This window comes from Momordica charantia (genome assembly GCF_013281855.1).
Source record: "Momordica charantia cultivar OHB3-1 chromosome 8 unlocalized genomic scaffold, Mcharantia_2.0 BLBB01000008.1, whole genome shotgun sequence".
In the NCBI taxonomy this organism is placed as follows: Eukaryota; Viridiplantae; Streptophyta; class Magnoliopsida; order Cucurbitales; family Cucurbitaceae; genus Momordica; species Momordica charantia.
This window is the reverse complement of record NW_028275166.1, coordinates 1252389-1269220: the sequence shown is the minus strand read 5'-3', so window position 1 is coordinate 1269220 and position 16832 is coordinate 1252389. Positions and strand designations below refer to the sequence as shown.

The 16832-nt window shown below is 32.8% G+C and overlaps 2 protein-coding genes, 1 long non-coding RNA gene and 1 pseudogene across 6 annotated transcripts; 2 read left to right on the top strand and 2 right to left on the bottom strand.

Annotated features, from left to right (window-relative positions):
- Positions 1-6599: 6599 nt before the first annotated feature.
- Positions 6600-7817, top strand: LOC111005114 (BPS1-like protein). The gene is made up of 2 exons (XM_022276507.2): positions 6600-6956; positions 7071-7817. Exons 1-2 carry the CDS (start codon positions 6600-6602, stop codon positions 7686-7688), a joined length of 975 nt encoding a protein of 324 aa, XP_022132199.1. The 3' UTR covers positions 7689-7817.
- Positions 7704-11761, bottom strand: LOC111005115 (uncharacterized). 4 transcript variants are annotated; one of them, XR_015792843.1, is made up of 5 exons: positions 11601-11761; positions 8958-9788; positions 8815-8851; positions 8599-8736; positions 7704-7868 (listed from the first exon to the last, which is right to left on the bottom strand). It is a non-coding gene; the product is annotated as an uncharacterized LOC111005115 (long non-coding RNA). The 4 variants fall into 4 exon arrangements; XR_002600714.2 differs by having other exon boundaries at positions 8599-8733; XR_015792845.1 differs by lacking the exon at positions 11601-11761 and adding an exon at positions 9905-11594 and having other exon boundaries at positions 8599-8733.
- Positions 11762-11947: 186 nt separating this feature from the next.
- On the top strand, positions 11948-13819 carry LOC148209367 (uncharacterized). The gene is made up of 3 exons (XM_088127588.1): positions 11948-12106; positions 12260-12413; positions 13460-13819. Coding segments are annotated over exons 1-3 (279 nt in total). The 5' UTR covers positions 11948-11982; the 3' UTR covers positions 13461-13819.
- An 863-nt stretch (positions 13820-14682) lies between these two features.
- On the bottom strand, positions 14683-16698 carry LOC111004750 (GDSL esterase/lipase At5g03980-like; annotated as a pseudogene).
- Between the last annotated feature and the right edge of the window lie 134 nt (positions 16699-16832).

Here is a 16832-nt window from a genome sequence, read left to right as displayed (position 1 = left end):
ATACAAATATTTTATTCTTTTTTTTTAGTGCAACACGAGGGTGTAGGAGATTGATCTTTGTTGGAGATATATGCGAATTATGCTCGTTTTGACAAAATTTTATTCTAAATAATTAGTCAACAATGTAAAAATTAATTTACTTTATTATTATTTTTTGAAATAAATCTAGTAAATATAACAATAAGTTATTCCTTTTATTTTTGTTAAGTTACCTTTTGATGATTACTTTTATACCCCTTAAAAGAATTTTACAACTAAAATAAATCAATTTTTTTTCTTGATGCTTATATTTTAAGAAAAATATTAATAGTAGATCTTGAATTTAAAATGGTAAAAAATATCATTATCTGTGGCTAGAAAATAAAAAGGTCACAACCCAAATGTTAGGGAAAGTTGATGTATAACATTATGAATTTATGATGCCTTGTTTCATTGAATTAAATGCTTTGTATTTTGTAAAGTACAATATATAGAAGAAACAAGATAGAATTTATATTAATGACAAATCATGACGGCTCATAAAGGAACACATTTTAATCGTATATAAGAGAAAATAAGCAATTAAAATGAATTGAAGGAATTAGATTAATTGTCTAATTATTCTTTAAAAAAAATTAATGTAAGGGATTTTTTTTTCTTATTGTATCATGTCTTAAAGTTCATAAAGAGTGTTAAAAGTTGTATCAACTTAAAGATAATTTGATACACTTGCTAATTTCTCACTTATTTAATTATGTTTAGAAATACAATTACAATTTTGTTTTTCTTTTTATTTTTTCAAATATATAAAATAAAAAAGATAAATTTCCCATTAAAAGCAGAGCTTATTACAATTTTAAAGGTGTTTGTCTGGCAAGAGACCTCAAATTTCATCGCCTAATTGTCAAGTTGAATTTCATTCAAGCGGTAAATTTTCTAATGGAAAAGTAGGAAACTGAGAATGACGAAAGTAACTAGATACTTGACATTCATGAAATTTCACACTTTATTCATACTTGTACGTATGAAAATCTTGAATGTGGCAGTTGATGGTTTGACTAAAGCTATTCACTATCTTTTTTGGTTTATAACTTCAATCTTTTTCACAACGGATAGAAAGAAGATTGTTAGGAGAGACTGACCTTCCACTATCATCCACGGGGCATTTTCAAACTAAATAAAAGTTCACCCGCTTAGCTTTAATTTTTTTTTTAAAAAAAGTGTATTTTTATTTCTTAGGGTGGTTGCAAATGGGAATCCCTTATCTTCATTAAACACCATTGTGGTGAGATGGTCCCCTTTAGAAACAAAAAAATTAATTAGGAATTAATATTTTGGTAAGCAACTTGTCAAGACTCAAAGACTTCTCTTTTGGCGATTCTATTCTCCCTTTCCCATATATTCTTACTTATTTTCTCTCTCTATCCACATTAATTCACTTTCTCCTATATTCCAAATCATCAATTACAAATTTGTTTGAGATATATATTTTTAATTTCTTCAAACACTCTTCTTTTAAAGAAATTTTTAGTTTAATCACAACATTGTGATATTAAGATAACGTTAAAAGTATAGGAATATAATTGAGACCTCATAAAAATCAAAGGATTCTAAGAACATTTTGATTAATTTTATAATAAAAACAAATCTATTGAATTTGGAAGAGACTAGATCTTCTCTAATCATGAAAGAAGGAATCGAATCTCAAAAGAGAATTTGAAGAAACTAGATCTTCTGATCTAATCATGAAAGTTGGCAAGGGTTTGGAGTTTCTTGGTCATACCGACTTAGAAGTCTCAAGTTCGAACTTTCTGGTGAACTTAATACCAAAAATTCTTGATGTCTCCTAAATCCGTTGTCCATAGGTATATATATAAGTTTTCCAAATGAAGAAAATATTCCTTGGTATCATTTTCATGTATTGAGGAGCCATGGACCATCCAGTTGTATCCCTCTAAGGCCATTAAGAAGGAAAGTGAAACATTCTTCCCCATAGGGACTTCTCTCATAGGGCTAAGCTAACCACTATGATGATGATGAAAGTGATCTTCATCTTTGCCACTCAAATCCAGCCGTCCATTTGGTTTACTTTTTAGTTCCATCATGGACCCCTCACTTTCACTACACATTCTCATTCAATGCAAACACTTGCACTTCCCAATCCTTTTTTCCCATTTTTTCATCCCATGATTTTGTTTTTTGTTTTCATAGTATCACATATGGGGTAGAGATTCAAACTTACGATTTTTTAATCGTAGATAGATATCTTAATCCAGCTATGTTTAGGTTGGCATCCATATAACTTCGTTAAACCTTAAAAATTGTTCATTAATCGTCTTTTACCCACATGAATAACTCACATATTTTCTACTCAACAACTCTAATACAATGAATTAGTGCAATTATCCAAATAGAAATTATCAACTCCTTGTTATGTAAAAAAACAATTCCAATAGAGTAAGACTATTTGTGAGATTTGACTACGTTATATGGAAAAAAAGGGAAAAAAGAACCCGTAGAGACTAAACTAAAACTTTCTAAATTGTAAAACCAAATTTAAAACAATGCTCATTTACAAAATTTGTTATTTAATCTTTATTAAAAATGCTTATTTCAAGTTTGATCTTTTTTTTACATTAAATTTGGATCCCCTTAAGTCTCATTATCACCATCATCTGAAAAGTATCTTGTTAATTACTTAATAAATAATAATAATATTAATAATAATAATAACAAAAATTATAAACTAAACTTGTCATACTAAAACTATAAAGAGAATATGAGTGACAATGAAAATTCCAGAGGTATATAAACTAAACTAAAACTATAGAGACTAAAAATGTAATTTGACCTTCAAAATATTCCCTACTATTAATTTTTCACTTTAATTATAGGTATTCCTCCTAGTAGTGGGGTTTAGCTTGAAAGAATCCTAAAAAAAAAAATGAATAATAATAATAATGTATTCTCCCTCTTTTGTATTATTTATGAGAGAAGGGTATCCCAATTCCCACCTTTACCTTTTATAACCAAACAATGCTTTACCATTTTGCAGATCCTAAATCCTCAGCTACCTCAATCTTAGTAGGCAGAATTTGGATGCATTTCACTGCCTTTTTTGGTTTCTTCACTAAAATGGTATGTTATTTTTCAATCTCATGCCTTCAAAAACCATTCCTTCTCAATCAAACAAATACATATTTACAACCCACCACAAATTCAATAAAAACTTAAACTTTACTAATTGAGTCTATTAATTTTACCACGGAATCACACAAAATATCCTTAAGCTTTATCGTTTGTTTCACAAATACTCTTATCATTTCAAAAGTCTCGGTACTACTCTAACCTTTCATAAATATTTTAAACATATTCTATGAACAAACGTCCATTGATATTTTGGACAAAAAATTAATATTGACAGAATATAGAGTGTCGTAGCAATTAAGGTAGAAACTTGTCTAGATTAGAAGTTATCATTTTCAAAATGGGGATTAGGACAAAGTAGGATAGATAATGGAGAAGCAAATTCTCTTGACAATATAAGGAGAAGACTTTTAAGGCAAATTTTAAACATAATTGTCACATCGTTCCAAATTCTTTTGTTCAAAATATTAACGATATTTACTCAAATGGTATTTTTGAAACGTTTATGAAAGGTCTATTGAAACTTTTGAAAGAATAGGAGTATTTTTGAAACAATAGCCTACTTCTTGTTTGAATTTTGAGTTCAATCAAATGAAATTGAAAATTTAATGTTAAAATTAATGAAGTAGGAAAAAGGGAACATATTTTTTGGAAAATACTTGGCTTCTTAAGCGTAAATCTTGTCCTCGCCATCATTCAAAAATTGACAATTCATTAGGGCTACATTAGAAGAGTGGTGACCACGGACCACAATCGGAATCCATGAAGGAAAACAACTATCCCAAAGTACAAAGAAACTATAAAAAAATGGCACACTTGGTCAATAAAACAACTTGACTGTTCAAAGAACTATAAACAATAACAAATTTTAACCCACTAGATATATTTTCCAAAATCACATCTTCAACTTCATTCAACGACGTCAAGGGAGACTCCTCAAGTAATAGAGGAATCTTTGTCAATTATGGTATCCCATTTAGAATTAGAAGGAAAATAATTACTTATAAAGTTGTCGTATTTCCACCATGATAGGCAAAGAAGGATAAGGCAAATTACCCAAAAAGGAACATTTTCATATGAAAGAGGAGTCAAAATCAAATCAAAGAAGAAAATGAAAATATTAAAGACAAGCACAGCTGCGCTTATCAAGTAATGTTGGAGAGGACTAAGGAGGGGTGCGGCATAAGGAAAAAAGAGAGGGGGGTGCCCAAATCAATGCCCTTAAATAATGCAAGCTTGCCTACTTTTAATTTATAATAATAATAATTCACTTTCCAATGAAAATCTCAAAAGACCAACATACTCTCCACACGTCCCATTCTTCAAAAACCCACGAGCACTCGACTCAGCCACTCGTTTTATTAATTTCTTTTTTTAAAATTATTTGTTTTTTGTTTGCTAATACCAATACAGTTAGGATATCAAGGTCCACAGTCCTAAGATTCAAAGGAAAAAAAAAAACTATAGGTTATGTAAATAATTCTAAATAGAAAAAGAAAAAAAGGGGGTTTTTTGTGGAAAATTTAACTGCGGTTAATTTAATAAATTGAGTTATTGGGGTAAATACAGAACAAATAATTGGGACCCATCTGATCGTACCCATGAAATTTCATTTGTAGGTTTGCAGTTGATAGGTCGCAGTTAAGACCTACCAAAGTTATGGGCTTATTTGTGAATTGGGATCCCTCTCTCTATCTCAAATAGAAAATAAAATTTGGACCATATAATTCAAAATCAAATAATAAATTTCAATTTTAATATTCTCTTCTTTTTTTTCACAAAAATGGATGAATTTGAAATCAAATAACAAAAGGAAAAACTTTGTTTTACTATCACAAGAATAGATAAACTTTTAATGAAATAACAAGACTAGGATTGAATAGTAAAAATTAGGATTAAATAATATTTTAGTCTTTTTACTTTCGGTTTTGGTTCATATGTGATACATCTACTTTTGAATTATGTTCATTTTAGTCTCTAATCTCTATGCCTTCGAAATGTTTACTTTAGTCCATGTACTTTAAAACATATATTTTAAAAATACAAGAATTTAAATGAACAAAAGAGTGCAAGTACTAAAATAAACAAAAGTTGAAAGTATAAGAATTAAAATCAGCATTTTAAAAGTACAACGACTAAAATGAATCAAAGTCAAAATTAATTAGTTATTAATACCTTTAAAATCTTTTTTTTTTTTTTGAAGTTTTGTCTTTTAAAGAATTGAATCCTTAAATTCAAATAGAAGGGGTTGAACATTTGATAATCTTTTAAAAATAAAGGAAAACATTAAAATTATAAAGGTTGAAGCTAATGCCACTTAAAAGTGTGGGATAAAATAAAAATAAAAAATAAATTTTGTTAAAACCATTAGTTGAGGGGAAGGAGGTGGGCTACAGGACTTGGGAGATGAGCATATCCATTTTGTCCCTCAAAGAATAAAGGGCAACACAAATTATTTTTAAAAGAAAAAAAAAACTGAGACCTAAAAAGAATGATTCTGCATAGTAAAAAGTTGCAAAAATGCATTATATACAAGGAACCTCATCATTCCAACTTCACTGTTTTGAAAAAATCAATGAAACAAAATAAAAGAAAATCTAGGATTAACATAAATAATAATAATCTTCCCCAGTTCCCCTTCTCTCACTCCCCCTCCCCCCACCCACAAATTTCAATGGAAAGGAAGATTGGAGATTAAAGAAGCAAAAGTCAGTTGCTCGAGGGAGAAAAAAAAAACAAGAATCTAAACAGCACTCTTATCAAAACTGGTTGAATCCTCTTGAATAAATCATTTTCTCAACCCAATACAACTCAAACCTCACCTCTTAAAAGGGTATGAAATTTCCTTTAACCTGAGTCGAATCTTCATCTCACATGTTAATAACTCAGAAAAAAAAAGATATGATAAATGGGAGCTACTTTAGTTAAAGGGGAGGATAAAAGGAAGAAATTGGAAGGGAGTTCATGGGAAATTTGTGGTCCTATGGGCCAAAACTTTAGTTTAGTTTAGGTGATATATTTTTATTGTTGTTGCTGTTGTTGATCACTTTTTGGGGTTTTTATTTTCCTCTTCTCCTGCATTACTGTTTTGAAATGAATTTTTCTGAGAATTTCAGAATATTTTTATGGGTTCTCTTTCCTTCTGCCCATTTAACAATGAAAATGGCATATTACCAATCATCCTTTCCCCCCTATAGGAAACACCCATCATTGCTCCCAACAATCCTTTTCAACCTTAGAAACCTGAGCTTCTAAAAAGATATAGAATTGAGAATTGGGTTTCTAATTCCCATTCCTCGCTTTTAATTTCTCAATGCTTCTCTTCTTCAATTTAAATACCATCCTTCTTAATAACCTTTTCTCTCCCTCTTCTACTTCTACCCCTCTTCTCTCTCTTCTCTCTCTTCTCTCTCTCTCTCTCTCTCTCTCTCTCTCTCTGCTTTTCCTTTTGGTTCCCACAACACAAAGTCACAATGGATCCCTCCTCCACCAACTCTGTCAATGGATTCTACACCTTTCTGACTCGAGGGATCGATGATCTTGAACGCGTATACCTCTCAAATAATTTCATGTCAATCCAATTCCTTCAAAGGGCTCTTTCACTTCTCCGATCATTTCATTCCCAATTGACCCTCCTTGTCCAGAAGCTCCATTTGCCTGTGGGGGAGAAGTGGCTGGATGAGTACATGGACGAGAGTTCTAAGCTGTGGGAGGCCTGTCATGTCCTAAAATCAGGCATTTCTGGCATCGAGAATTTCTACTCTGCTGGCTTCAATATCACTTCTCCTCTCGATACTCATCGCCATCTCACTCCCCAACTATCTCGCCAGGTCCCATCTCAATCTCAATCCCAATCTGATTTTTTCTCATCTGTTTGTTTGTTTGTTTGTTTGTTTGTTTGGAAGCAAAGCATTGAGTTCAGATTCCGAATTCTTGAAATACAGGTAATTAGGGCAATATCAGGGTGTCGACGGGAAGCGGTGGGTTTGGAGGAGGAGAATCGGGCACTGATGGAAGCAAGAATTCAGCCGCTATCTCTGAGGTTCGATGAGAAAGTATCGATCGAATCAAAGCTGAACGGATTCAATGGATTCAGAGGAGTTCTGTACGCAATGAGAAATGTGAGCTCACTACTCCTAATGATCTTGCTCTACGGACTAGTTTACTGTTGGCCGGAATCGAATTTCGTGAGAGGGGGATATGAAGGGTGTCTGTTTTTTGGGTCGGCTTTTATGATATCGACGGCGAGATTGCAGCAGAGGGTGGCCGGAGAAATCAACCAGATGAACGGGAGGCCTGGGATTTTGCTGTACGAGTTTCGGAGGTCGAAGATGGCGATGGAGGAGTTGAGGGCGGAATTGGAGAGGAGGGCGGGCGGCGCCTCACAGGGACTGCTCGAATGGGAAACAGAGATTGGAATTACAGAAAGGGTTGAGAATTTGAGAGCTTGTTTTGGGGTACTCAGATCTGGAGCTGACAATATTGTTTGCCAACTTGATGATTTCATTGATGAAATCGTTGAAGGCAGGAAGAAGCTTTTGGATTTTTGTAGCCACAGGTAGACAGACAGGGAGATGCAAAAATATTGTAGTTGTTATGGTTCAAAGACCCCTCAAAAAAAAAAATCTTGAAAAAAAAAGAAAAAGAAAAAACAAGTAGAAGAATCAATTGTTGGAGTTGTACCTTTTTAACCCTTCCCTTCTTCTCGTTTCCAGTTTTTCCCTCTAATCCTCTAAAAAAATCTACAGGAAAATAAAGAGACAAGAAAGAAATGAGAAGCCCATAATAAAATAATTGAAGCTAAAAATATATTCTATTAAATCTATTGTAATTTTTTATTGCTGAAATATCTAATCATGAACAGATGAACTGTATAACAATTTTGCTAGAACAGTAAAAGAAACAATATCTTAGATTGTTTATTTCAATTTGAAATTTTTGACTAGCTGACAAGTCAAAAAGATTACAGAATATTGAAAAGAAAGTCAATGAGTTGCTTCATTTCAACATGTAATGTAACACCAAAGTCCAATAGACTGACCCATGAAAATACATCATATGTACACACAAACATATTTGTGCAGAAAAGAAGAAAAATGAAAGTTGAGAGAACAAAAGGAATGGAAGAAGCTTCTTTGTAATTTTCAAAGAGAGAGACATGGGTCAATATTCCAATACAAGAGGGGGAGAAAAAATCCAAAAATTTTCGTCTTCTTTTTTAGGTGTTTGGTTTTCTAGCAGAAGTGATGTCCCTCTCTCTCCAGTTCAGTTCAGGGAGAGAGAGAGAGAGGTGTCTTTTGAGACTTTTAGTTGGGATAGTAAATATGACTAATCATTCTAGTGGTGAAAGAATGATGAAAAGTGGGGGCTTAGAAGGCTGTAAAAGGCAGAGTATACAGTGAGATTCCTGGTTTCTTTATATATTTATTTATTTGCTTATTTTTTTCCCCAAAAGCAACATCCTTTTCTTACCCCCAAGCTTTTGTCTGATTCGGTTCTCTATTTGAAAGCAATGGAGTCTGATGATGAAATGTTCCTCCATCACATCCTTCTTCCTGACATGTCCTGACTTTCTCTATCTCTCTCTACCAATTTTGGTTTCTTCTTCTGCTGATGGGTTTTGAGGGGAAGCATATAAATATTAACATAACATAAGAATGGGAAAAAAGAAAGCTCTAGATAGCTCACTTTGTAAGTTGCAACTGTATCTCATGCTTTTTGTCTCCTGCAGGAATTTCATGCATAGCCTCTTTTAAAAGGTTCCAAAAAGAGTAAGAAAATTGCAATCGCAACAAATGACAAATTCAGAGGCAAGAAGGAAATAAACTAACCAGGCTTCACTGTATTGTATTGTATTGTAATAGAAGAGGCCAGTAGTTTCAGAGAACAAGTTCTGGCTTGCAAACAGCTCCCCAGTCCTTAAAGCAAAGCACACTTTGCTTTTCAATAATCATTAGAAATAATGATTTTCTTTCACTTCCCCAAGAACAAAAAAAGAAGAGAAAGATATTCCTCCTCAGACATTAATAATTAAGAATTTTAGTGTCGGTTTTCAGAGCATGTAACCCCAGATGAGACATCCCTATGCTTATAAACATGACTCGTTTGGAAACACTTGATCTTTTCCACTGTAACTTCATAATTACGAGACATATAAGCTGTAAAGAAGATACAGACCAGCAGAATGTATTATAATAGGCCACTGAAATATATTTTCTTTTCTTTGGGGAATAAATTAATCGGGTTCCTTCCATGAAAATCAAAAAGCCATTCTGGAAATGACTTTGTTCTGTGTTTAATTTACAGGACACAACTGAAAAATATAAAAACAGAGAATTTCGAGAACAAACAAGTGAAAAACCCGGGTGATTGTCTTGTTACCATGTTGAGCCAAGCAGTTGTGCATCTGGATCTCCAGAATATTGGACGTAAAATCCTCGAACAACCAACCGGAAACCGGAAAAAATGTCGCCCACACGATTCTTTGACTATGTAACTGTTCCTTCAGTAAGCATACTCAGCCGCAACTTTATACCGCAGCAATACCATGGGTTTCGCTAAGCTGTATCCTACCAAATCTTCAAGTTGCTTCAGAATCAGCAAGTTGTTTGTGATGCCAGTAAATTTCATTTAAACCACTTCTATGTCACAGGAATACCTGTCTAAAAAACAAATGAGTCGGATATCATTAAAAAAAAAAACTATAATAGACTAATAAATCAATATTAATTACTACCAATAAATGACAAATCATAATTGACTTTAAGAATAACATTACCCTTGACTAAAACTTTCTTTCAGTATAGAGTCATGAACAAGGTTGATTTACAGGCTTTGGGAGATGGGTCAATTAGAAACACCAAGAATATTCTACTCCTCCCGTTATTACTGCATAGTGTAAAGGGTTTTGTATTTTCTGTTACTCTGTCATTATTTAAACAAAAACAACTTACCCTTAGTTGATTAGGAAGCTAACTCCGATTGTCTCTGCATAATCAGTCTATTTAAAGACTTGTACAGAATGCTTGTAAATGTGAGTTGATCCAATACAGTAATTTTTTCCAATCTCCCTCTGTTGTTACATAGCACAGTATAGAAACCAATATGTATTGTATTCAGTCCATACACAGAAACACTACACAACCTTATAATATCTTTATCATGATTAAAAATTTCCAAAAGTAATATAATTCCTTCACTACACATCTTATCAAAACAATTAATTGCTTTACCGCAATTTAATCACCCAAAAAAGCCACAAATGTTACCCCAGGTGATGACAACGTAGAGGAGCAATAGTAAGAATATGATGGCTTTGATCATGCTGCCTGATTAGGATGCATCTACATGAGTAAGCATAAGCATATCCATATGCATGTTTTTAACTTACTCTTTCTGCAAAAATTACGTTTATATCTACATACAATACAATACAGGTCTGATGCAAGGGAAATAGAGAAACCAAACATTTTAATTGATCTTTTAAATTCTTAAGGTTTTTAACAAATAAAAATTATGAGAGTTTATATTCTATTAAGATGGAGATTCATATGGAAATTTTGGGTCAAAATCAAACTACTATTTTAGTCCCTAAACTATTGTTATTGTTCAATTTTAGTCCCTAACTTTTACAAATACTTTAATCTTTAAGCTTTTACATTGGTTTCATAATTGCCCTTCTAGTTCATGACGGAAATAATATGGTGTTATCCTAGAATGCTTATACCACAATACATTTAGTGGGGGAAAAGGACCCATGTATCATCCTCATAACCTAAAATATGTCTTTTAAATCACTCATGATATGACATTAAAATTTTGAGGAAAAAATGCCTGTTTTAGGCAACTAGAGAAAATGTTGCAACAAAATTTAATAAAGATCTCGATCCATGATCTTGTTAAAATTTAATTTAGATTAGGGCTCTTTCTTTAGACTGTTATTTAATTTTTAAATCATAATTATAATTATCGTCTAGTTCTTATTTCATCTTTAATACTTTGGTTCTTTCATTTTGATCTCTATACTTCAACAATCATGTCATCGTGGTTCCCAATTATTTATCCAGTTAGGTAGTAAGAAATGTAAGATCACAGACATCCAGAACAAAGGATAAAGGATCAATTAATCATAGTTTCCAGCAAAATACTTCATACGATCTCGACCTAAAATTTGAAGTTCTCTCCTAAAATGTACTAGGATCAACTCGCACCGTTAAACGCAGAATGTGACGTTAATGCCTACCTTTCCTCTCATTTGCCATTTCCCAGCAAATTTTTCTATCCTTCTGCTCATCAAATTGCAGTCAAACAGTAGATTCACAGTTCTAAAATTAAGACTATTCGGTACTTCAAGAATCCATTGAATACTACCGGAAATCTACAGCCCATAGTCCCCCAGCTTCCCCCTCCCCGCGACAAAAGAACGACATAACCATTAGTTAAACTTGCAGAAGCAGCATGGAGATGGAAATTACCGCGAATTTGAAAATAATAGAAGGATTCTTGGCACAGTTTGGAGGAGAGGCTTCCAGTTCCATGGGAGCACGAGCATAAAAAACACCGGCGAAATAGGAGAACGCAAACTGAATAGGGCGAATAGGAACGCAGCGTTTCGAAATCTGGAAACTGGGAAGCCTGTTTGAACCTCGAAGCTGGGCTTGGGCTCAATATTACACCAGAAAACTCAAGCCCAATCTTTTGAGCCCACGAAAAAACCGGTCGAGCCCATATAGGAAGTTATGAAGGCCCAATATCAAAACTTTAGAAGCACAAGCCCACTTTCTTGAGCCCACGAAAAAAACTGATAGAGCAAGAGCCCCCGACGAGAATTGATTGTTCTGGAGTGGAGCTCTTCCAATGGAGTCGTCGTCTTCGTCATTCTCTTCTTTCGAGAACTCTGTTTCTCGGTGGGATTTTCTTAGTTTGGTCATTTTACGCCCGATCCTGGCAGTTGTTTTCACGTTCTCCTTGATTTCTCTTGGTAATTTATTCTCCTTTCTCGTGATTATTTTGGATAATTCCTGTATTTCCGATGTCTATTTCTGCTTAGGTTTTGAAATCTAAGATTCAATTTCTATTTCTGTCATATCGATTCAATCCTGAAATTGCACTCTTAATTGGTGTCGTGGAGTAGGTTGGTTTTTGGCGTGGAAGCTCGTTCTTGTTCACGTTCCTCTGGTGCAAGAATTTTTTGGTTTGCGTAAGAAGCCCGTCAGGCCGAAGCCTCCGACGCGCCGACTATCGAAGTTTTATAATAGCCGGAATTCTCAAACTTCAGCTTCTGGGTGGTGAGTTCTTTTTGTTATTGTTATTTTATACCTGCAATTTGTTAGCTAAAGTCATCTATAACTGGAAGCTAAGGCTTAACAGTTTAACGAGAATTGACAAATATAGAAACATAAGTATCGGATTCGTCTGTTTCGGCTGTACCCACATCTTGTTATTATACTTTTCTCCCATGTGAAATCTCATATCTGAAACTTGTTCACCTCGTCATTTAATAACATAGAAGGAAAAGTTAACGCCGCTGATGAAGAGTTTCAATCTTAGTTTCTTACGGCTGCTGGAAGAGTCTTCTTTCTCATATTTATCAACTTGAGGTGATATATGTTATATACATGTCTGTGAATCATGCTGCATGCAATCCGGAGTAAAAGGATACATCATACATCATGACAAAGATCATCATCATCTTCGAAAATTATAGACCTTCATCCTTTTAGTTTTTCTTGCTTGTCCATGTGTATGCGAATTCAAGTGTATTGTTCTTGGGTTTTCAATGTGCCATGAGTTTTGGTTTTATCAAGGAATATTTAGCTATCCAGAATCAGCTTTAATATTTGCTTGCGAGAAAAAAATGGTTACCATTAGATTTTCTGTGATATTACCTCAGCAACTTCATTTTCAACAGAGAGACATTTTTGAACTCATTCTTCCGTAATCCACCTTACAACCAATCTCAATCTTGACTTGAATGAAACATCTTCCTCCAACATGCCCCATCTTGTAATCCTCCTCTACTCATCTCTCTCTCTCAAACATCTCTCTAATCTTACAAAAAACTTTCTGCACAGGAACATGTGTAATTTCTTTTAAGAAAAAAACAGACGCTTGTATTCAATAAAGAGTAGACCAAAGTCCTATATCCATTCTTTTTTTTTTTTTTTTTGGGTTAGTTTTGTTAAAAATCTCTCATTTTTCACTTTGACGTCAACATTTCTTCTAAAATGTTTCTAATGATGAATGTTATCAGATGACTCATGGATGCTTGTTGGATAGTTCAGAAACAAGTAAAATTTGGCCTCTGTAACAAATGGGTTTTTGCTGATTGCAGATGTTTTTAGCTTGGAGACCACCTAAATTGAACTGCAGAACAGAATGGAGAGAAGAAAAAAGGCACAACACACTCCCAATTGTTTGTGAGGACAAATTGAAAAATCCAACCTTCAAAAGTCGAGGTGTGTATAGCTCATAATGAAATTTTTTGTACCAATTGAAATGAACATCTTTCAAGTTGGACGAGGTTCAGATAGAAAATTGTACTCGCTGTGTCTATTGAACTATTCATGTATATAGTCCCCAAGGTTTTATACATAATTGTTTGATAGATTGAATAATGTCAAGATTTTGACCACTTTGATGATGGTTGGTTAGCATGAACAAGTAATATATATGGTTACCCTAATTCACACCATGCCGTAAATTATATTATGCTCTATCAATATTCGATCACATGATTAGTTGATGAATTCTTTTATCGTATGAACTCTACATTGTTCTTTGTTCACTACTATTGTAGTACCAACAAATTTCTCCTCATGACCTGAGCCAAAGATATAGGATTTTTTTTTTCTTACTTGGACTAGTAAACTGCCCCATGACTAGATTTTTTAGAATAAGTTTCCTGACCAATATATTTTTCATTGCACTCAATAAATCATTCAGTTCCTGATCTGAATATTTTTAAAGGAAAAAATAAATTCACCTAATAAATGTATTAGTTTATATAGGAAAACTTTATATCTCACATGATTAAAAGAAACTTTAGTTTTTTTTCCTTTAATTTTTTGCAACCTAATGTCCGGTTTATGTAATTCTCCTCTCTTTCCTCATTTGAGATGCTTTAAACATTTGCAACCCTATAAATGAACCTGCAACTTCTTTTAGCGACTAAGACATGAGTTTCTTTTTTCCTTTTTTAAATAAGGTTAGTGGGTTTTTTTTCTGATTATATTGAGCAAGGTGAATAAATCCTAAAACACTTGGAAAAATAATACTTTTAAAAATATTTTTTGATGTACCGGAATTGTCACATAAAAATTTCATTCTAATTAACAGCCTTTTTTTTTTTGACAAAATATTTCCTTTTTTTTTCTTTTGCATTTTTGTTTTTCCTTTCTGCTAGCTAATGAATAGAACCAAACATTTGAAATTGATAATAGATTTTTTTTTTTTTAATAGAGGAAATTGAGAATAGAGGTTGAGTGAGAATATATATATATTCTATCTTAAAAGGAGAGAAATACATATTATGAAGCAAAACTAAACCAAACAAATTTAAACTATGCAATGAAGTCTCGGAAATATGTTGTGAATGAGCCAATACGACATGAATTTGTAAGCCTTTTGCGTCAAATGAACTCCATCCCAACTAATTCGTTCATCAGGGTTAGGACAAATTGGTACTCCAGGAAGACCACACATTTGCATTAAGGTGAACTCATAATCACCCCCAATCCCACAACAAGACTTTTACATGGATGTTTTGTCAAATCCTATATATTACAGACGACGCCAAATTATTAGATATATAGTATTTTCTACATAAATAAAAGTATATTGCAAAGAGTACTCTAAAGAAACTTACCAAGTAATGAAGCGTGTCGAAGAACCCACAAGAGTGCATTATAATAATCGCCATATATAATCATCACATTTGGGTTCTCTTTTCTCAACGATCTAATAGCATGTTTAAGATACTTATTGTGATAGTTTGCTAAAGCATTCAAATCCTTCAAACAGTGAAGCTCATCATAAGCAGTTGAATCCTTAATTTGAAATCCAGTGAGATAGATTGGTAGACAATCTATTGGAAAGTTTCCTGGAACAATAACTCGAGCAGCACCATAATCTATGACTCTACACAACACACAATTACGAAAGAAAATAATAAGAATTTTAGCTTAGACAGAAGGCAACAATAATATATACTTAAAAATATATATATGTATAACATGTACCGTGATAGCATCTTTTATAGTTTGAACAACTTCGGGCACCATACTTTTAACTTCTTCAATAGTTTTGCCTTGGAATAGAGCATAATTGTAATCATTCCTTCCAATCTCACCAACAAAAAACAAAGCATTCTTTAACTTCTCTGTGCAATCTATAAGATAGACAAGCAAGATAATTAGTATATAATAAAAAAAATTAAATATGAAATACACTCGATTAAATTCAAATCAAGTATATACAAACCTCTTTGATGAGAACAAATAGTATTAAAATGGATAGACATCCAATCAAGTTGTTTAGTTAGAGATGAGTCGGTGACCGGAGATAATATCTTGTTTAGAGCAAGTACTTCAGAAGGTAAAGCTGTAGAGCCAGCCATAGCAAAATTCACTCCATGACTTGTTGATGCTTCTTTGTTCAAATACGGGTTGATCAAAGGAAGTCCAGCCGTTAAAGCTGTAATTAAAATGATAAAATTTTATTGACTATTTTCGTGCGATGATTCTCTGAAGCCTCCTATTTTTAGGAAGTTAAATATTAAGAAAACTTAAAATATGAAAAGAAATATAACATAATAAAATAAACTAATTTAACATTTAAAAAAACATGGATTAATTTATTACAAGAAACAAACATTAGAAAGTAAGTTTGATGACGTAAGTGTAAGTAAACAGAAAAAACGATCAAACAATAAACGATAAAATTCACATACTATTTTGTTTTTATTTTTTATTTTTAATTTGAAAAGCCTCGTAAAATTGCAATTATAGCAGTGACGTGAACTAACTATGAGAACAACCAGAGATAAGCATATTATTATATTTTAATTAACGTGAAAATTAGAAAGAACTTTTTCATATAATACAGGCTTTTTCTTCTTCTACATAGGGAAACGAGACACAAAAACTTTACTGAATTGATCGATCATTAGTAAGCCGTTAGAACAGCGGCCAGTTGCATTCTTGAAAAATGTTTCTCCATATGGAAGATGAGAAAATGGAGTCATTGAATTTTCACGTATGAGATTTCCAGTATCAGATATGGAGTCGCCAAGCTGAAAGATCGCGTCGAATCTACATGCCTTGAGCAGATGAGCATTAGAGGCAGCAGGAAGGAGAAAAAAGAAGGAAGAGCACATAAGAGCGAGAGCAAAGATTGATTTAGCGAAAACTGCCATTGATGCAGACCAAAAGTGGAGAGATAAAGTTGAGAGTAGTGATTGTGTGAAATATTGACGCTCCCTGTTTATAAGAACTAAGATGAGAATATCCTAATCCTCTTACGAATAGGAATTTTGAAACAATTGTGAAATTCCTTCTGATTTACCTTTTCTTTTTCTTTTTTTTATTACGTTTCCTTTTCTATTTAAGTATATCTTTATTTTAGAGATAATTTGTGATATAAAATTATAAATCGTAAATTAAACATAAGGTTACACATTCAAAATTTATTAATCAGTTAATACAATA